This window comes from Bidens hawaiensis, unplaced genomic scaffold, assembly GCF_021521415.1.
Source record: "Bidens hawaiensis isolate Kalapana, Puna unplaced genomic scaffold, B.hawaiensis_p1.1 tig00034642_1, whole genome shotgun sequence".
NCBI lineage: Eukaryota > Viridiplantae > Streptophyta > Magnoliopsida > Asterales > Asteraceae > Bidens > Bidens hawaiensis.
The window spans coordinates 19,461-41,585 of NW_027495997.1; the positions used below are offsets into that span (position 1 = coordinate 19,461).

Consider the following 22,125-nt stretch of genomic DNA (forward strand, 5'->3'; position numbering starts at 1 on the left):
TTTAGTATTTCGTCATCATGATTTAATCCTCTTATCATTTCACTCTGGTATAATTCATTAACAAGCTAACCGTAAAGATGTTTTTAGAAGAATGTGGAGGCAGAGTATAAATTCCAAAAGATGAATACAAAACCATATGATATAACACCCGGTTTAAAATTAAAAACTAAAACCTCCGGCCAACCTGGTTATTCATCCATCCTCCACCGCCTAACACTCTTATCATCTCCAATGGCGGATCCGACCCGACCCGTCATTGGCTACCCAGCTCCACCCGCTTCCAACGGCACCGCCTACGCCGCCCACCCGACCCAAAACCCACCACCCACATACTTCAACGTCTCTTCAAACCCTTACTACTCCAACCACCCAGCCGCCAATCAACAACGCGTCACCTTCCTCCGCCGCTTGTTCGCCGTCATCATCGGCTTCATCATCATCGGCACCATCTTGTTTATTATGTGGCTTGTCCTCCGCCCACAACTCCCCCAGTTCAGAGTCGAAACCCTAACCCTAGATAAGTTCAATGTTTCTAACTCCATGGTCTCCGGCAATTGGGATGCAAGATTCACCGTCCGAAACCCGAATTCAAAAATCAATCTTTATTACACCCACGTGGAAGCCGCGGTGTTTTATAAGATGGACTCGATCGCTGAGACTTCAGTCCCGCCGTTTGATCAGGGGAAGAAGAATGAGACCGGGGTGAGGGCGACTTTCGCGTCGGTGTCGGCTTATGTTGATGATTGGGATGGGATTAGTAATGAGAGGGGGAGGGGAAGTGTTGAGTTTAATTTGAAGATGGTGGCCAGGGTTAAGTTTAAGGCCGGTGCGTGGTGGGACAGACGGAGGATTGTCAGGGTTTACTGCCCGAATTTGTTGGTTGGGGTTTCGGAGAATAGTTTGAATGGGACGTTGACTGGTGGCCCGAGGCAGTGCAGGGTCGGTCTGTGACTGATGTCAGGTATTGTATGATGCTTTCGGATTTTTAGTGACTTCAGTTTTAGTATGTTGTGTACAGCAGATGAACTCAATGCAAGTTTTTTTTGGACATATAATATTCGGTTGGTTGATTGTATTGTGATCATTTTGGTTATTGGTATCTGTTAGCTATTATTCATGAATGGTTGTGTTTCCGTTTGATTTGAAGCATGTTCTGCTTAGTTCATAACAGTTTCTGTTGCTCAATGAATGTCTGCATAGATAATTGTTGTTTCTTTAAGATATCGATTGTTTGTTAAAGCTAGTTTTCTGATAGAAGTCATGGAAGTTGAGAATGTTTATAACTTGGTGCATTTTCTCGTCAGCGTAGTAAGTTGTTCACTGATTTTGTGTTCATAAGTTAAGTTTCAAGTCGGTAGGTATCCCTCGTGCATTTTCCTAAAACTTTTTATGAAGCTTGTACTGGGCATATAGCATTTATGGGATACGACAGAAATTTGTTAAAGCTGGATTTGAACTCGATATCTTTGCTAAATACATGATATCGGAATGTAAAATGGCATATATAATGCTTACAAGAATACATTTTATGTTCTAACTAACTAACTAACTAACTAACTAACTAGGAATGCTTAGTTGATTCTGACTGCTTCGTGTCTTGAGTAACATGATATCTGATTGTAAAATGTCATATAGAATGCTTACTAGAATACATTTATATTGTAGCTAACTAGGATTGTTTAGTTGATTCTGACTTCTTCGTGTCTTAGTAATCATTTTGGTTTGTTTGTAATGCTGAAACAATAAGAGACTTTAATCTAAGCTCTAGTTTTCACCATTCTCATTCCTTTGAAATTAAAAGTGTCCCATTTTTAATATCTGCAACGTGATTTAGTTAATATTTCATCATGGGTCTTATATGATTAGTGCTTTGAAACTTTTATACGAATATGAAGACGTATAAATCCGAAAACAACTCACGTATTTGCTGGTTGACGTGATCATGGCCCGTTTTGTCTGAAACATTCTTTTTGTTTTTATATATTTTTGTCTATTTTGCTCATTTTTTTTAACTTTTAATTTTTGACTTAGATTACTCAACATTTTAAGTTTGGAGAAAGAAAAAAACTTCAATCGGCTATTCATGAATGGTTTTGTTTCTGTTTATTAGTTGGAATCATGTTCTGCTTAGTTCATAACAGTTTCTGTTGCTCGATGGTTGTCTTCCAGGCTATGCATTGCTTGTTAAAACTGGTTTTCTGATAAAAGTCATGAAAGTTAAAAATGAATCAGCTTCTTTTTTTTTTCTTCTTTTTTGAGATTATTTTTCTGTATATGCCATCCGTGTTCGGTTCATTTTCTTGTCAGCATAATAAGCTTTTCACTTGTGTTCATAGGTTAAGTTTCGAGTCGGTCGGTATCCTTCATGCATTTTCCTAAAACTTCTTTTTTTGGTAATTGTTAGTAGGTGTCACCGAAGTGCTTCTGAGCGGAAAACTAATGGGCCCATCGATACCTGTTAGGAGTTAGGACCATGTAATATGCAGCTTGTACCGGGCAGATGGCGTTTATGGGATATGCCAGAAATTAGTTAAAAGCTGGATTTGAACATGAAATCTCTGTTACTAAGTCAATGCTAATACTTGACATCTGAATGTAAAAGGGCATATAGAATGCTTACTAGAATACATTTTAAATTGTAACTAAGCTTAGTTGATTCTGGCTTGTTAATGTTTCGATTAATCATTTTGCTTTGTTTGTAATGTTTATCATTTGAAACAATGAGACTAATCTAAGCTCCAGTTTTTACCATTTTCATTCCATGGAAATCAAAAGCGTTCTTTTTTTAAAAAAAATATCTGCCTCTTGATTTAATTAATACTTTGTCAGGAGGTGTTAGAAGAGTAGTGTTTTTAAACTTTTATTTTTATACGACTTGAAGACGCATAAAACGGAAGATGACTCACCTATTTGCTGGTTGACGTGAACATGAGCAGTTTAGCCTGATATATTCTTTTTGTTTTTTATATTTCTGTCTGTTTTGCTCATTTCACATAGGTTACTTAACAACTGAAGTTTGGAAAAAGAAAATAACTGTACCTAACTTGTTAAATATCGAAAAATGCATTTATAGGATGAATGTATGTTTTAAAAAACACATTTATATTATAGAAGTTGGCCAACCAGCTGTACAAACAAGACATCTGCCTAACGTTTTGGCTTCAAATTTGGTCACGTGTGTTTTGGGTTAGTTTTTAGTATAATTCTTTCGAGGCATCTACGTATCTCACTAATCGCCTTGATTAGTGAGATGTTCTTATTGAAGATAAAGGATCGATGGATATAATGAGTGGATATAAGGTGGATTAGTTAATTGCTAGACAACTAATATTAATCTTTACTTTTCATGTGTTGATTTTCTTTTTATATTATTAGACTTGTTAAAAATAATGATTTGACATAGAAGTTATGAAAAACTTTCATAACAAACAAATATATTATAAGTGGTCACAAACTTAAAAAAAGGGTTATTTAACTTCTTCAGGTTTTTTCAACCTGACTAAATCCCCTCTTCACGGCCTAAGGTTCCATGTCTTTCATTCATTTTGCTCTATTTGTGTTTCATCACACGAAGCTATTCGGTCTGTATCTCTAGTAAAGGTTGTATGAATTGTCGATAAGAGAAAATGGAGAGGGCATGATGTCACACCCTGCCAATAGGGCCTGGGAGTTTTAAGGACAAATTGGTACCAAGTGTAAGCAGCAGAATATTATTGATAACAAATAAATTACAATGTCTACATGACTAAGTATTTATGACAAGGTGTAACTACACAACTATCTCTTCTCTGACACTGCTACAATCCCGAGGTTGGTTATACTAATCTTCTTGGCATCTAATCTTCATAATTCATGTTCGGCATACGCCTATATCCTTAACAATTCTCATTACAAAGCTAATCCAAATTGCTAATCCCCATAGTACCTGAATACATGCTAAAAAGTGTCAACTAAAAAGTTGGTGAGTTTGTGAGTTTAGCTCACATACACATAAAACAGATCATTTATAAAAGCGCGCAAGTTTGCGTGTATGTAAGTATAAAGCATGGTGCACATCAATCAAGTCCACAATCAAACCTGAAACTAGCATAAGTATCCCCAACTCATACTAGAAGTTAAACCGTCCCAGATTATCACCCTGCTAAAAGCAATAATCAAACACGTAGGTTATATGCCGCAACGATCCGCAGATCTCAGTGTGGTTTACCCAACATAGGGTCACTATGCGTGGGGGTCTCCCAAATAGTACTACCCATACAAGCCTCCGACCCATTCCCTCGGGCTAATGATTGTGTAAAAGTTGGGACAAAATTTAGCAGTAAAACACCTCTTGATAAATATCACACCATAAGTAAAACCAGCATGTATCCAGCCCAAAAAGTTTAAGTAAAAAGGGCATGAACAGTCTTCCCAACTTACAGGAATTTCGTCCTCGAAGTTCAACGTATGTTATATAGATGAGAGTAACACGTATGTATCTCGTTTTATATTTTACAACTTTGTTAACTTAATATACCCCGACTCCATGACGGTACCCAGTCTATGAGGATGACAAATTGTTAGTAGATCATTTGAGAAATGGATAGGATTAGTGGTTATATTATGGATTCATCACATGACCAAATAAATTGTTGACGTCAACCAAATGTTTAAGAATCACCAATGAAGTATGGTTAGTCATCTAGGCTGTTAGCCATCTGGGCTTATACGAAACTAAAGGACTTCAATGAGAGGTAATGTGGCAATATTAAAGAACATCACGATTTAGTAACAAATGCTATAATTTGTCTCTAGAGCACCTTATTGTCTGGAAGGAGGTTTTGAAAAGTATTAAAGATCAAGTTGAAAGGCGTCTTACTTGTTCTATTCCTCAAGGTTAGATTACAATGACGTTGTTGAAATATAGGTAGACACGCTTCAACTGGTATGTAGACTCACATATTAGGTCTTAAGATGTTTACCCCAAGGGTAACTCCATAGATTCAAAGAGTGACTTCGGCTCTTACAAGAATTGTTCAACATATTGGATTCTCGCGTTTACAAAAGAAGATTATATTTTAGTACTTTTACTGATGATCTATCATCTCACATTGTGGAAACTATCTATTTCAAAAAAAAATATATATAAAAATAAATAAATAAATAAAAAGGTAATAAAAATAAAATAAAAATGGTTGTTTGAAGAATTTGGACCGATTAGGGGTGGTCAACACGATTGAATGGATTTCTACCAAGAGTAAGGTAATTCAAAGAATTGGCAAGACCAGGTATTCTTCCTAAGAATATAATGATTAAATTACAGAACGCCATGTCGAACCGATACATATCATCTAGCTCTTGATTCTCCTCCAATAGTAAAAATAAAATAAAACTAAGAGTTTTAAATATGGGATCTCATTCTTGGCACACCAAAACCTGATCTCTCACTTCTCTCTAACATCTCTCTAGCTTTTATATTATTGCCTCGATAAGCGTGCCATATTTCCTCGTAAAACGTGTCCCGATCCTTCGTTTGTGTACCAACGTTTCCTCGAAATACGTGCCACCCTCCACCCACATACCAAGAAGGTGTTTGTTGTAATGATGATGAATCTCGTAAAGCGTATTGACGAGTGTTGAAGTTTGGCATTATCGTTTGACGATCAAAAAGATCAAGCAACGTTGGAGTGCTGCTCAAAGTTCCTAGGGTTTCCAATACGCCAATAAGGTTAGGCGTAACGACAAATTAATATAATATCATATTATGTTAAAGGCTTAAGCCCTAAGCCAAGGTTACACTCGATACCTCGATAAAAGAAAAGAAAAGAAAACATAACAAAGAAATGAATGAAAGATAAGATATTGAATATTGTGAATACGTATATATGTGTGTAAGTATATATGTATGCTCTTTGTTATGAAAATATTATTTAATGAATAATGAGTATTCTTAAATAATAAAAGAAAATGATTACGTTTCTTGGAGAAGAAGAAACGTCGGGTTTCGATATAAACTAAAGGTTTAAAATTTACTTTTAAACTAAAGGTTTTCAAGTAAAAGAAAATGAACTAAAGGTTCATCGAGGTTGAGATATAAAATAAGACTAAAGGTCTTAAGCCGGATCGTGTATCCGACTAACAAATGTTTATACTCGTACTTTAGGTGCGAGATAGAAGGGAAAGACCCTTGGACGGTAAGTGAAGCCGATCCTAAAGAGACAAGGTGAATACGCCCCCAAACTTTTATAAACTTGTTTTCAAACAAGTCAAACATGTTATGTGAAATTGTTTACAAGGAACTACGTGTTCCTAAAACCGTTATAAATAAGGGTTTAAACCTAGCCCTCAGGCTGTGGTATACGTATGTCTGGATCCTTACATAGGTGGTACTATGCGATGAATGGGCACATCGCACCACCCTTGGTCGTAGGACGCTCTCCTGCAGGGAGTACGACCTTATGTGTATATTTACGAGTACTTAACTAAGTCGAACACTGCGGTGTTTGCTGAGTTGACCTAGAGTAGAGGCTCGAATATATAATGTGTTGTTTGACTTTGTTATTCCTAAGCCACGTTGGGCCGAGGCAGGCGTAGTCTCGAGGGATAATAAAGTAAAAGAAATTATTTTGCGTCAGCGTGTTCACCAGCATTCGTTGCTGACGTATTTTCTTACATTTTGCAGGTGAACAAGTTTAGCGCTTGGAGTATCGAAGTGCTACTTATATAAATCCGATGGCTCGGATTTCTTTTGTAAACTTAATATGGTGGTTTGTATTATAAACAAGTTAATGTTTTGTTAAACTCAAACGGGTATTTTATAATCCTGACTTTTGAATGTATATATAAATGTAATACTTTTGATCCTTAAAGTTTTATAAGACTTCCGCTTACAAACTCAACTCTGATTTATTTACAATTATGGTACCAACTGTTGGATCACACTCCTAGGCCTAAGATGGGGGTGTGACAAAAGCAAATTTGAAAGTGAGAAAAGTAGCAAGCAGTTAATAGAAAGGTAGGCGATCCGAAAGGTATCATGACCTCTCAAGGGAGGCATAGGAGGCATTTTCAAAACTTTCGCCAGTTTAGGTGTGGGCCTAGTGATGGGCTGAGGAGATAAAAGGGAAATTGAATTATTTAAGTCCAAGAAACATAAGGGTGAGCCCGGTCAGGGTTTATTCCATTACCTTTATCATAAATAATAAGGATAATATACGGGAAATACTCGATGAGGCTACTCTGGAAATGATCCGAATAATAACATTCTTGCTTTAGTAATCGTTAAGGTGATGGTGAGATCGGTAAAGGGTATTGGCACTAACCTTATGAATAAAGTTCAAAGATGGGTAAATGTCTTCAGAAGATACATAGAGAAGTGTTAAACTGTTTGAGATAACACGAAAATCGGGCCAATAGAGAAAACGACATAGACGGACACTTCCGGAGGATAAAGAAAGCACCGTGGAGACCGAATTAAAAGTGCAACAGAGAAATTATATAAGTCCATTGCACTCGTCATTAATAACGAGCACAATGGACTGGGGAGACTTAAAGAGCCTACCTTAGGTTTGAGCTTCTGAGGCGGCCTAGACGGATGAAGAGGTTAGCATAAGGCTAGTAAGGAAAGCCCATGGGGCCCAACAAAAAGAAGATATGAGAAAGATTTAGTCAATGATGGATCACATTAGGAGAACTTCTCAAGATCACTGCTACCTGACCAGGAGAGAGGCTCAAGGCAAGTACGTTTCCTAAGCCCAGTCAATGGTCGAAGGATAAAAGGCCGAAAGATGAGGACTCATGAGAGAAGGGAAGAAACCAGACCAATGGAACTACTCATCTAGGATAATTAAGGGATAAAAAATGTAAAGGGGACCTCCTCCCTATATATATATATATATATATATATATATATATATATATATATATATATATATATATATAAGGGAGAACAATACTTGTAAAAGAGGGAGACATAATTCTCCTAACTTACTTAAAAGGCAAGTCAAAAAGGCAGGTATAAGGGGCCAGAAAGAAAGGAGACATCATAAAGATTGGGCAGAGAATGAAGGTTGGATCGGACTAAGTCCATTATCCTTGTCATAAATAACAAGGATAATAGACTGGGGGACTTGAAGAGCCTACCTCAGAGTCGAGCTCCCGGAGGTGGCCCACGACCCATTAAGTCAAGAAAGCTGATGGCAGCCCAAGGAACAAGGCTCAATAATAAAGATAAGGATCACCCAAGCATAGGAGAGAATCTTAGGGCTATTGTGCACTTGACCTGGGGAAGGGACCAAGACACATTTGTCTCAAGAGGCTCAACATGGCATGACGGATAAAAGGAAGTAGGCTGAAGCTTTGACGGGGAAATGAAGAGACCAGTGGAGAAAGGCTGAATAGTCAAAATAGAATATGTCCACAGAATAAAAGGAGCTTATCTTATCCCCTATATAAAGGGAGGGGAAATAACATGAGAGACCAGATTAACATGTATCACTTGAGCTTTATACTATTATACCCATTTATCATCACTCTCTTGCATATATCATCAACTGATTATAACATATTGTGCCACTCATCCTATCATTCTCATTAGAACATTAATAAACAAATGAACAACAAATATATCTCTTTGGTCATTTTAAGAGCATGCATTGAATCCATGTTATAGTATCATTTAGGGTTCAAACAATTACTATTATGATAAGTTTTACAAAAAAATGTTAAACGGTATTAATGCGTCAAATAAAATTGTTAAAGGAATTGAAAGTATAGGGGATAAGGTATGACAAGTATACAAAAGGGGTACGTTCAGACTAACCCTTATTAGCCTTTAATAAAATTTAAAATTGAACAAAAAAAGGTTGTTAAAGTCTCAAGCTATAATTGTAGTAATTGTAAACTACTTTCAGAATCCATTCAACAACAAAAATCAATTTTATTATATTATGTCTCTCTCGCTATACATTGAACAACTGGTTGTAAATTACTTAAGTTGACATTGTAAAGTCATAATTGCCATTAGTTTGAATCATCTAGGGGTTAGTGATGCCAACTTCTACTTTAAGCAAGATGAACAAGTTTCGTCATGACTATATTTGTATATCTCAGTTGTCTCACGTTACGCCTAATGAACACTCTTACAGTCTTATAAGTTATAACACAGTTAAACGTTAAAATTTTATGAAATTAAAATAGTATTAAAACTTGGTCTTTCTAAACATCACGAATCTACTATGTTAGAACTATCAAAATACAATTTCCAAAAGTTCCAAGTGATGGATTTTATCCTTGAGTTAAGAGACAAATATCACCTTGAATCAACTCATTTACGGGCTAACAATAATCACAACCATTCGAAACAACTCAAATTCCCGTTGCATCAAAACTAGGTTTTAAATTTCAAAATCAAAATCTCACATATGCTCTACATATAATTTATTCTACAAACGAAAATGATCATGTGACCATTTTCATGCTCAAAATACACATAAAATACAAAGTGTAATGATATAACCATCTTCAAGGTTATGTGTTTTTGACGTCCTCAATACAACCATTTATGACGTCATAATTCCTGATATGATATACTTCATTTTAATGGAGTATTTTTAAAGGATAACACAAGTCCCACGTGCCCTTTTCCAGCCACCACTTGAGGGCCTCGATCTTGATTGGGTGCCTCCTTCCTTTCTTCTCCTTCTGTATTTAGGAATAAAGTTTGTGTGATTAGACAAAAAAATGTACTACAGTATTATTTTGTTAATTACTTAATTGATTCTTCCAAAACACATATAAATCTTCTGCTTTTTCTTCCAAAGTTTTAGGCCTCAAAATGACCTCAACAAATCCTAACGCTAAAGGTGTTATACTGTTATTCACGATTTTAATACCATTAAAAGGCATTTAAAGGTGTTACGTATATTAAAAAGATAGTCCCCGACAAAACAACACAGGTCAGCCTTTTAAGAAAAGGAAAAGTTTGTCAGCCTTAAAATAGAGGTTCAATTTGTACAGGCACTTAGGCAATCTCTTACGGGATGTGTGAAATGAGTTCATCACATATAATGGTGGGATGAGGTGAAGATAAAAAGTTGAATGTATTATTTATATTTAGAAATTTTTAATAAATAAACCACCATCCTCACAACGGCTAAACCGCATGCACCCACACCCACACCCTTCTCGTGCCCTCAGTGTAATGGTGTTGGCATCTTTCGTTGCCACCGTGGCGGAGCTTAACACCTTCTCACGTAAGCCATGATATATGACCTTATTGATTAGAAAAGGGAACGGATATACCATTATAAGATATAAAAGAAAAAAAAAGTTGTGACCAAGTTTATGGTATAATTTACAGTATTAATTGTTGAAAATTGAGTTAATTTTTCAATATTTTAGCTTTCTAAGTTAACCAGAATAAATCATGAAAAGCTATTTTTTCCCTTACAAAAGTATAATAACCGTAGAAAATAACACGTGCCAAAATGTCACTTCCTATGCTAAGGATAATTGCATGTCTCTTAAGTTTTCTTGTAATTTACATAAATATTATTCTTATTGATTTTTATAATGTCAACAAGTTTTCATCATACCAATGGCGGACCTAAAAACCTTTTTCATATAGACGGACCCAAAAACTTTTTTTATATAGGCGATAGAGGGCTTACCATTAACTTTAAGGGGGAGGCGATCGAGATTTTTACATAAAAATAACACTAAAAATAAAAGAATTTCAGTGTGCTCACCGGTTTTAACTAAATTTATAGGCCAACTCAGTAATTATAGTTCTTGACAAAACTAACTGAACTAGCCGGGTTTCACTTTTCACTCTTAGCCGTATATGTAAACCAAACTGCTTGATTCTTATCTCAGCCAAAGCAGTCGGTTTAGCATAGTTTGAACGGTTTTTGAACACCTCAAGTATAAATATGAATTTATCAATTTAATTTATGTTTTCACTTTTCAGTATGGTCTTTTTAACTTCTTCAGATAGAGGATAAATATCTCTCATCTTTTCAAGAGAGCCATGACCGATACTTGGGGACCATCAGGTTTGGAACTGATTCAAGTTTTTGACACCAAGACGATGACCAAATTTACTCGGTTTTGTAAGGAAATAAAGAAGAATAAAGTCACCGGCGTTTTCTTCGCATCCTTGGAAGGTTGATGAAAAGTATTCCCATGGAAAACTTAATAAGAAAACTGAGAAGATTAAAAGAAGAAATAAAAGGAAAATCAAGAAATTATACAACTTAGATATAGTCTATGGTTCACAAAATTGGGCCACAGTTAACTCAAGTCATATATATAACTTTGAATAGCCACTATATGACACCAAATTGTAATCATATCCTTCCAATTTCATTAAGAACTAAAGTGCAAGACATGCTGCTGTTGGGTTTCTATGAAATTAACAAGCTTAGTTAACCATTTAACTAGTCACAATTAAGGCGGAAGCGTGATATTTACAAAGTAAACATATGTATCCATGTGTTTATATATGTATATGTTCATGAATAACCTAGTTTATTCATGTTATAAGATTACCAATAATCTATTTACTAGAAACCCGAAGCAAGGATCAAATGATACGGAAAAGCTAAACTATCAAGCTTGTAAACACTTACATTCTTAACCCTTTAAGAGTTTAGTATATGGTTGAAGAAGATGATGATGTGAATGCTAGACTTTCAAAGGAAAACCCTCAAACGGAATATACCCCGAGCCTCCAACACACACCGAGCTATGCTAGGAAGCTTGAACACGAAAAAAAAACGAGACCCGAGCCCTTCCTTTTCTTTTGGCCGTAAACAAGCAAGAAAGAAAGAAAGGAAGAGTTGTGTTTGGTTACTTGAAAAGTGTTTGGTATTTGGTGTATCTTGATCATTATTTATTATCATCATTCATATGCCCATGATGTTAGGTTAAGTTACCCATACTCAACCTTTTCCATGACATGATATTGACCAAGACATGGGGTGTGGGGCCCACCCAAAACCGGCCCCAATTATAACCTTTTCTTTTTTTTTTTTTTTTTATTTTATATTTTATATTTTATATTTTATAAAATATATAAACACCCCATCTTTTATAAACCATTTTATAAAAGAATACATAGTTAAATAATCATTCCAATAATAATTATTTGAATAAATAAATTAACCAATTAATTTATCTAACACTTTCAAGTAAATATTCAGAAACCCGATTTCTGAATGTGTCGTGTTCTGTATTTGTTTTATAGATCATATCTCAACAAATACATAATTGGTGTGTGTCTAACTCGTTATTGGGTATGACCCGACTTGGATCAAACACAACTAGCCACATTAACCTAATTACGTGTCTCGGGCATACGATATTCCAACAATCTCCCACTTGCACGAGACTCATAGGTAGTTAACGCTAATGGTGAATACCGCCTAACAACAGTTCACCATCCCTAGTGTGTTTGACTAAGTGCCATTCAATAACATCATCCCCTTCAAGTCCATACTTGATATGACATAGGTAAGTCTTATCATTACATCCCTTTGTTACTAGATGTCCTGTCAAATCGAAGAGACACAGATTGATCATTCTCTCATTGATTTAACTTAACAGGCCTTAGACATCTAAACTCTCAACACATAAGAGGAACAAATCCCATCTTGACTGCATACATCCTTGTTGACATCTCGTATGATATCTGAGCTCTTTCTTTTTACGTCATCGTGTTACCGAAAAACAAAGAAGAGAGTCAAGTTATCAGACTTGATGAAAAGACCAGATCCAATATGCATCTCAGGTCAAAGGACACAATGATACTCGCCTTTACTCAAGGATTACTTATGATCAGTTGCACTAACTCTATGCAGTGATCCTTGAGAGCGGATCATGTCCAATATTTGTATCCCACAAATATCTATGAACCTTGGTGGCAAACCTATGCCTTATATTCATCACATGAATATCAACCAATCCGGGTTCATAATAGTCTTACCTTCATACTTGTTCCCACAAGCATGATCGACTACGGACGTTTAGAACAACATAAGTCATTCATGGATTAAACATGCAAATATAGAACATAACTCATTGAATAATTAAACATAATTAATTTTCATGAGATACCCATTACATTCGTTCTTTTACAAACACTAAATACAGATTAAATCCACTCACTAGAATACCGAAGTCCTAATGCACAAACATGACCCTCATGCTTTGGCCTATCGAGGAGCTTCGTGAGTGGGTCCGCAATATTTTGATCGGTATGAACTTTATGAATACATATCTTTCTCTTTTCAACTTCATCCCTTATGTAGTTGAATCTGCGCTCAATGTGCCTCGTTTTCTGATGAGCACGAGGCTCCTTGATCTGTGCAATAGCACCCTCATTGTCACAGAATATTTCTAGGGGCTCCTGAATGGAAGAGACAATCCCTAGATCCATGATGAACTTTTTCATCCATGCAGCCTCTTGGGCTGCCATTGAAGCGGCAATGTACTCAGATTCTGTAGTGGATAACGCGACAACATCCTGCTTCGAACTCTTCCAAGAGACAGCGCCTCCATTCAAAATGAAGACATATCCCGACTGTGACCGAGAATCATCTCGGTCAGTTTGGAAACTCGCATCCACGTAACCCTTTACGACGAGTTCCTCCTCACCAGACCCATATATTAAAAACATATCCTTAGTCCTTCTAAGGTATTTTAATATATTCTTGACAGCCATCCAATGACTGTCACCTGGGTTGTGCTGGTATCTACTCGTTATGCTTAAAGCATACGAGACGTCCGGTCTGGTGCACATCATTGCATACATAATAGATCCTATTGCCGAAGCATAAGGAACATGCTTCATCCTATCCTGCTCTTCCTTAGAGCTAGGACTTTGGGATGAGCTCAACACGGTTCCTCTAGGAATAGGTACCAAACCTTTCTTAGAGTTTTCCATCCTGAACCTTTTCAGGATTTTATCAATGTACGCACTTTGATTGAGTCCGATCAATTTCCTTTGTCTATCCCTATAGACCTTTATTCCCAAGATATATGTCGCTTCTCCAAGATCCTTAATTGAGAAACGACTACTTAACCATGTTTTTACGTTTTCCATACTTGGTATATCATTTCCAAATAAAAGTATATCATCGACATACAAAATAAGGAAAATGATTATACTCCCACTAGCCCATTTATACACACACGCCTCATCACCGTTTTGGACGAAACCAAACGCTTTGATTTCTTCATTAAAACGATGATTCCACATCCGTGATGCTTGTTTCAACCCGTAGATTGATTTCTTTAACTTACAAACTTTATCAGGATTAGATGGATCGACAAAACCTTCAGGCTGAACCATATGGACATCTTCCTCAAGATATCCATTTAGAAAAGCGGTCTTGACATCCATTTGCCATATCTCATAATCAAAATGAGCTGCAATGGCAAATAATATCCTGATCGACTTAAGCATCGCGACCGGCGAGAAGGTTTCATCATAATCAATCCCTTGAGTTTGCGTGAAACCTTTTGCTACAAGTCGTGCTTTGTAAGTATCTAAATTTCCATGCATATCGGTCTTCCTTTTGAAGACCCACTTACATCCAACCAGTTTGGAGTTAAGTGGACGATCAACCAATTCCCAAACTTGATTATCGTGCATGGATTGCATCTCGGCGCTCATGGCTTCAAGCCACTTGTCACAATCAGGTTGTGACATAGCATCTTTGTAGGAGATCGGTTCATCCGAATCGACCAAGTAGCAATCATCCACAAGAAATCCATATTTCTTGGGAGGTCGACTAATCCTATTAGATCTGCGAGCAACGTGTGTATGATCAACCATTTGATCATCTTCAACATCCTCGTGTTGAAAGCTAGTATCGACCAACTGTGTATCATCCAGTGATTCTTGAACCTCTTCAAGTTCCACTCTCTTTTCACTAGGTCCTTCCATAAGGAACCTAGTTTCTAAGAAGTATCCTTTGCGTGAAACAAACACTTTTTGTTCACTAGGATCATAGAATATATATCCTATATCATCCTTTGGGTATCCTATGAAGATACACCTGATGGATCGAGCCTCAAGTTTATTTGGGGTGTCACGTTTAACATAAACTATGCATCCCCATACCCTTAAATATGAAAAGGATGGAACCTTTCCATGCCACACTTCATAGGGTATTCGATCCACCTTTTTGGTCGGGGCCATATTCAAAATACGAGCCGCTGTGAGTAGCGCATATCCCCAAAATGATGGCGGTAGTGAGCTTCGTGCCATCATTGATCGAACCATGTCCAACAGTGTTCGATTCCTCCTTTCGGATACTCCGTTATGTTGAGGAGTTCCAGGAGGAGTGAGCTGTGAAATAATCCCACAATCTCTAAGATGACTTTGAAAAGCTTCACTTAGGTATTCGCCTCCTCTATCGGAGCGGAGTACCTTGATTGTTCGGTCGAGCTGATTTTGTACTTCATTTTGAAATTCTTTGAACATTTCAAAGGCTTCATGTTTGTGTTTCATTAGATAAACATACCCATATCGACTAAAATCGTCGGTAAAGGTAATGAAGTACCTTTCACTATTCCTACTAGTTGGCTTGAAAGGTCCGCATACATCCGTATGTATTATACCTAACAAATCCTTAGCCCTTTCATTTGTACCTTTGAAAGGCTCTTTGGTCATCTTGCCTTGAATACAAGATTCACACTCATCAAACGAACCTAACTCGTTTGTTTTCAAAAGACCTTTCTTTTGGAGAGTATTTATACGATTCTTGTTTATGTGTCCAAGGCGACAATGCCAAATGTAGGAATCACTCAAATCCTTTTTGAGTCTTTTAGTAGAAGTTTGATATAATGAGCTATTTAAGGTATTATCATGAACCAATTCATAAATACCGTTGTTTGGTACAGCTTTAAAATAAAAGATACCATTAGATGATACATGCATTTCTGATCTTACAAATTTAAAATCAAAATTACATTGTCTAAGAAGGTGCACAGAAATAATGTTCCTAGTCAAACTAGGAGCATACAAAACATTTCTCAAAACAACTTCCAAACCACTTGGAAGCGATAAAGTGAAGTCTCCTCTAGCGACCACGTGCACCCTTGCACCGTTGCCCATGAAAAGATTCACTTCGCCCTTCTTTAAGTCTTCATTCTTTTTGAACCCCTGCAACCAATTGCAAATATGAGTTCCACATCCGGTATCCAATACCCATGTGTTAGAAGAAATAAGATTTAGCTCAACATTAATCATAAAGACATTACCCGAGGTATGCGCCGCATTCCTCTTGTCTTTTAGCTCTTTTAGGTAGACCGGGCAATTGCGTTTCCAGTGTCCGGTCTCCCCACAACCAAAACAAGGATCATCCTTATGACCCCTCGGTTCCATAACCTTTTGTTTCTTTGCCATAACCGGTGATTTGCCCTTACCCTTAAGATGCATAGGAGGACCCTTTCTTTTGGCTACCTTAGCCTTAAGATTGGGTTGAGATCGATTCTTGGATCTACCTTCATTGATCGCAAACATGGGTAAAACCCTTTTGCCCATGCTCGCCTCGGCTGTTTTAAGCATTGAGTGAAGTTCTCCAATGGTTTTGTCCCACCCGTTCATGTTATAATTTAATACGAAAGTGTCGAACCTTTTCGACAAAGAGTTAAGGATCAAATCCGTTGCTAACTCTTTTGAGATGGGACAATTGAGCTTGGCGAGGCGATCAATGTAACTTTTCATCTTAAGTACATAAGTTGAAACTGGTTGATTATCATCCATTCTACATGCATGCAAGGCTCGAACCGTTTCGAACCTTTCAACTCTTGATTGCTTAAGGAACATTTCCTTAAGTTGAGTAATCATGTCGTACGCATTATGGTTTTCGAAATCCTTTTGGATTTCGGGAACCATAGTCGCCAACATGAGGCATGACACTTGAATGGAATCTTCCGTGAGTTTGACCCAATTCATATATTCGACCTCACTACCCTCTTCCGGTTCTTCGGGGATAGGTGTTTCCAAAACATGATATAATTTTTCTTGTTTTAGAACAATCCTTAAATTTCGGAACCAATCCGAAAAGTTATTGTGGTTAAGACGGTCTTTAGCGAGAATAGATCGGAGAGAGACATTTTGGACGTTAGGGATTATGTTGTCGTCGACGTGTGCGGCCATCTGCAGAATTTTAATTAAGTTCATTTTAGTGTTTTACCTTTTTAATTATTAATACCCTTTTATATATATATACCAAATATAATTAATAATTAAAATCTAGAATCCAACGATAAACCCGACTCCGGTTAGGTGACCTTTTTCCCATTGTCGGTTTATCAAGGTAGTTATTCATAACAATTGCAAACCCTTTTGCAACTTCTAGAGTTTATGGGACCGGTTCGAAATCATATTTCGTGTCGGCATGTTTATCCCATCAACACCTATTAGACCCCATGCTTGGGTGACCCTCTTCACATGGTTCTAATTTAAGTCGTCCTACTTGTATCAACTTGTAATATTAACATACAAACGGTTAGGTGACCTTTTTCCCATTTATATGCCAATATTACCTCAACATATTAATTTACTCTACGCGGTTAGGTGACCTTTTTCCCACTAAGAGCTTACTAATATGTTAAGCGTTATACAAAAGGATGGTGTTTAACTTATTATCCTTAATTTTAAAAGGGATTTTTAGTTTTAATAATTCTAGTTGTAAAACTTTAAATCATGTTCTAACATGCATTTAGTAACATGATATTTTGAAACCATTTTTCAAAATTCTAATTTATAATAAAGCCATTTTATTATGGGCGTGAGACGGCTAGTTAATAAATCCATTTTATTAGACTATGTGTCACGTAATTACCGATAATTATTAGAACCCGTTTTATGCTTTGTTAATTAATTCTATGTGACGAAGTTGATATCCTAATATCTAACAACCACACAATCAAACAATCAATTAATTAACAAGCATACACAATTATACTAGACACGAGCCACTAAGTTAGACCACACTTGTTAGCCGAAACAAGTGTGTATCTTAGGTCCGATCCTAAGGGACACATGACACATGGATGTTGTAGCTCCCACTCGATCCCGCATCCAAATGCTTCGAGCATCTTCTTCAACCCCGTTGTGATCCACTGGGCTTGAACTTGGGCCTTAGCTTCCATAAGCTTCCATTTGGGCTCAATTGGTGGGCTTAGGTCCTTTTGGGCTTGAATCCCTTAATGGGCTTGTGAGACCCATTATCACCATACCCGGCCCAATTAGGCCCAAACTTTCAATTTTGCAATCTTCTTTATTTTACAAAACAAATGTCCTAATACATTTTTCTATAAAATAAAGATATTACAAATAACCTATTTATTACATACCCATATGAATAAATAATTACAAAATTACAAAATTGCCCCTAATTAATTATTACAAACCGAAACTTGAATAATTAACTACAATCACAACATCAACCACAAACAAACATCCACTTGGTCTACGGCTCGGTCTAGTATTAACAAACATAACCCGTTATGTTTTAGGAACCCGTTCCAAAACCCCTTGACTTTATTGGGCCTAGCCCAACCCAATTTGGGCTTGACCCAATAACATGATTATGGGCTTCGGCCCACATGTGCAAAACACATGGGCTTCGGCCCAAATAAAAAACTCACGGGCTTCGGCCCATTTAACCAAAAATGGGCTTCGGCCCATATAGCTTTTTCCCTTTTATGTCCGGTTAGCCCAATAACCATATCCAAGTGGGCTTCGGCCCAAAATCACCCGATTTGGGCTTCGGCCCATATACTCGGTTTTATTTTTTTTTTTTTTTTTTTTTTTTTTTTTTGAACAAAGCCAAAAACAATAACAAGATTAAATACAAAGAAAAATTCATGCATGTTAATTTTTTTTTTGTATAAAATCTTTCAAGGGGAAAAAATAAAACCGAGAACCCGAAGCTTAGTTTCCCGTATCCCGGCTCTTGATGCCATTTGTTGGGTTTCTATGAAATTAACAAGCTTAGTTAACCATTTAACTAGTCACAATTAAGGCGGAAGCGTGATATTTACAAAGTAAACATATGTATCCATGTGTTTATATATGTATATGTTCATGAATAACCTAGTTTATTCATGTTATAAGATTACCAATAATCTATTTACTAGAAACCCGAAGCAAGGATCAAATGATACGGAAAAGCTAAACTATCAAGCTTGTAAACACTTACATTCTTAACCCTTTAAGAGTTTAGTATATGGTTGAAGAAGATGATGATGTGAATGCTAGACTTTCAAAGGAAAACCCTCAAACGGAATATACCCCGAGCCTCCAACACACACCGAGCTATGCTAGGAAGCTTGAACACGAAAAAAAACGAGACCCGAGCCCTTCCTTTTCTTTTGGCCGTAAACAAGCAAGAAAGAAAGAAAGGAAGAGTTGTGTTTGGTTACTTGAAAAGTGTTTGGTATTTGGTGTATCTTGATCATTATTTATTATCATCATTCATATGCCCATGATGTTAGGTTAAGTTACCCATACTCAACCTTTTCCATGACATGATATTGACCAAGACATGGGGTGTGGGGCCCACCCAAAACCGGCCCCAATTATAACCTTTTCTTTTTTTTTTTTTTTTTATTTTATATTTTATATTTTATATTTTATAAAATATATAAACACCCCATCTTTTATAAACCATTTTATAAAAGAATACATAGTTAAATAATCATTCCAATAATAATTATTTGAATAAATAAATTAACCAATTAATTTATCTAACACTTTCAAGTAAATATTCAGAAACCCGATTTCTGAATGTGTCGTGTTCTGTATTTGTTTTATAGATCATATCTCAACAAATACATAATTGGTGTGTGTCTAACTCGTTATTGGGTATGACCCGACTTGGATCAAACACAACTAGCCACATTAACCTAATTACGTGTCTCGGGCATACGATATTCCAACAGCTGCATCTTTGAACAAAAGATTAAGCTACATAAAACAAATGCAACACATATGCTAAAAAGATGAAACACTAACAAGTTAACTAAAGAAAGATCATCAAATATGTTCTAGATTTTAACAAAACAGCAAGCAAGAAGAAATTACTGAATCTAAAGAGCAAATAAACAAGCAGTGATACATAACAAGATAAGCAGGATAATATGAAAACAATCCAAAGAAACATTCAAGATATGAAATGAATCCTACCCAGAATTAAAATCAACAATCTTTTTAACATTTTCAAAATACTTTTTATAAATGTTTTAGTTTGGAATAGGAGATCCTCACTTGGCCATCATGATCTTGACAAACTCCTCATAGTTGATCTGTCCATCACCGTCCACATCAGCCTCACGAATCATCTCATCAACTTCCTCATCAGTGAGCTTCTCACCAAGATTTGTCATAACATGACGAAGCTCGGCTGCAGAAATGAACCCGTTTTGGTCCTTGTCAAAGACACGGAAAGCCTCCTTGAGCTCCTCCTCGGAGTCCGTGTCCTTCATCTTCCTGGCCATCAGATTAAGAAACTCAGGGAAATCAATGGTACCGTTTCCATCAGCATCAACCTCGTTGATCATGTCCTGGAGTTCAGCCTCGGTTGGGTTTTGACCAAGAGACCTCATCACTGTCCCAAGCTCCTTGGTGGTGATGCAACCTGTAACACACCATACGTAAGTTTTTAATTGCTTACAAGAAAAACTCGGATTGCATAACCAACTTCATTTGAATAAATTAAACCCTAAATTTGGCCATGTTTACAGTGTTGAGAAATTCACTAGCTGCTAGTCGGGCGGTGGGATACCGATTAGCGATTAATAGGGATTAATCAGATTGGAACTTTTATATTTAGTTTTAACCCGTTAACCCGAGTTTTGAGCATCAACATCGACCCGTTCAAGTTTTAAGCAGCAAAATATGCTCAAGCGAGGGTTAAATGTGTGCGTGTTACACACACATCTAACCATCGTTTGATCATATTTTGCTGCTTAAAACTTAAATGGGTTGATATTGATGCTTAAAACTCAGTTTAACAGGTTAAAACTAACGCGGAGTGATTAGAACCGATTTTTGGGTCCGGTTACACGCAATCGCATCTGTAGAGTACCGATTAGCGATTAACCACCGATTAATCAGCAATTAATCCCTGTTTTAACAACCCTGTATATTTACAAAACAAACAGATCTGACATCAAGCTAAAAGTTTAGCATGCAAGAGTTATCATCTGTCCTAAGCATTTCATCGAACACCTCACAGGCAGAACCACACAAACACAATACAAACACAACCAAAACCAATTCTCAGTCAAAAACAGCATAAACCAACTTATCAAGTACAGATCAAGCTCGATCTATGACTGGGTGTACACGAAAACGATGATCCCCAAATTACAACATCTAGTCAACACAGTAGAAAACAAAACAAATTGACTATAACAAACAGTTTAGAGTCAACAAGTAGTTGCGTAACTGAAAACCCAGATCTCAAAACACAAAAAGATCACATCTAAAGTATCAAAACACGAATCGATTGCATGTAGGCAAAAGTTAGATTCAAGAAATTGATTGATACACAAAAGAAGAGGTACAAAGAGAACGAACCATCTCCGTCCTTGTCGAACAAGCTGAAGGCTTCTTTGAACTCGGAGATCTGATCGTCTGTGAGCTGATCGGCCATTGATTGTGAATTGATTATTGAAATGAGTAAACAGGGTGTTTGGGGGTGGAGACTATATATATATTATATGTAGAAAGAATATCAGTCTTTTGACAGCATATGATTCTTTCTTTTTTCTTCAATGAGAAAAAAATTACGATAGTGCCCTTGCTTTATTTTGCTTTTACCGAAAGTGACCTCCATGATTGAGAATGATATTCAGATGCTATTCTTTGCTTTGGTATCAAAATGTAGTCGAGGGTTGTAAATGAAACGTGCATTCGGAATCGTTTGACGATAAATATGTTTGTGTTCGTTTGTCGCATTGTAAGATTCTTTCGTTCGCAAATCACCGATGGCAAAGTGCCCGATCACTTTTAGATTCTTTATGTTAGTGATGTCTAGCGTCTAGGATGTATAATTGTACGTCTGTTAAAACATTTGTGAATTATTTAAAAGAAAGGTTGTTTATGTTCATCCATCGTGCATT

The 22,125-nt window shown here is 36.6% G+C and overlaps 2 protein-coding genes across 4 annotated transcripts; one reads left to right on the forward strand and one right to left on the reverse strand.

Annotated features, from left to right (window-relative positions):
- Positions 1 to 200: 200 nt before the first annotated feature.
- Positions 201 to 2,640, forward strand: LOC143586393 (NDR1/HIN1-like protein 1). 3 transcript variants are annotated; one of them, XM_077067953.1, is made up of 2 exons: positions 201 to 966; positions 2,408 to 2,640. In XM_077067953.1, the coding sequence occupies exon 1, from the start codon at positions 232 to 234 to the stop codon at positions 949 to 951; it is 720 nt and encodes a 239-aa protein (XP_076924068.1). In that variant the 5' UTR covers positions 201 to 231; the 3' UTR covers positions 952 to 966; positions 2,408 to 2,640. The 3 variants fall into 3 exon arrangements, with proteins under 3 accessions (XP_076924068.1, XP_076924065.1, XP_076924064.1); XM_077067950.1 differs by having other exon boundaries at positions 201 to 961; positions 2,405 to 2,640; XM_077067949.1 differs by having other exon boundaries at positions 201 to 961.
- A 6,837-nt stretch (positions 2,641 to 9,477) lies between these two features.
- LOC143586390 (calmodulin-7-like) lies at positions 9,478 to 21,742 on the reverse strand. The gene is made up of 3 exons (XM_077067947.1): positions 21,581 to 21,742; positions 20,267 to 20,636; positions 9,478 to 9,681 (listed from the first exon to the last, which is right to left on the reverse strand). The coding sequence occupies exons 1-3, from the start codon at positions 21,654 to 21,656 to the stop codon at positions 9,591 to 9,593; spliced, it is 537 nt and encodes a 178-aa protein (XP_076924062.1). The 5' UTR covers positions 21,657 to 21,742; the 3' UTR covers positions 9,478 to 9,590.
- Between the last annotated feature and the right edge of the window lie 383 nt (positions 21,743 to 22,125).

Bases quoted from the DNA above. Each gene is read 5' to 3' on its own strand.
- LOC143586393 (XM_077067953.1), top strand. From the start codon at position 232: ATGGCGGATCCGACCCGACCCGTCATTGGCTACCCAGCTCCACCCGCT.
- LOC143586390 (XM_077067947.1), bottom strand. From the start codon at position 21,656: ATGGCCGATCAGCTCACAGACGATCAGATCTCCGAGTTCAAAGAAGCC. The intron at 20,637-21,580 runs GTTCGTTCTCTT...GGTGTGTTACAG, and splicing joins GTTCGACAAGGACGGAGATG to GTTGCATCACCACCAAGGAG. The intron at 9,682-20,266 runs GTGAGGATCTCC...TCCTAAATACAG, and splicing joins GTCAAGATCATGATGGCCAA to AAGGAGAAGAAAGGAAGGAG.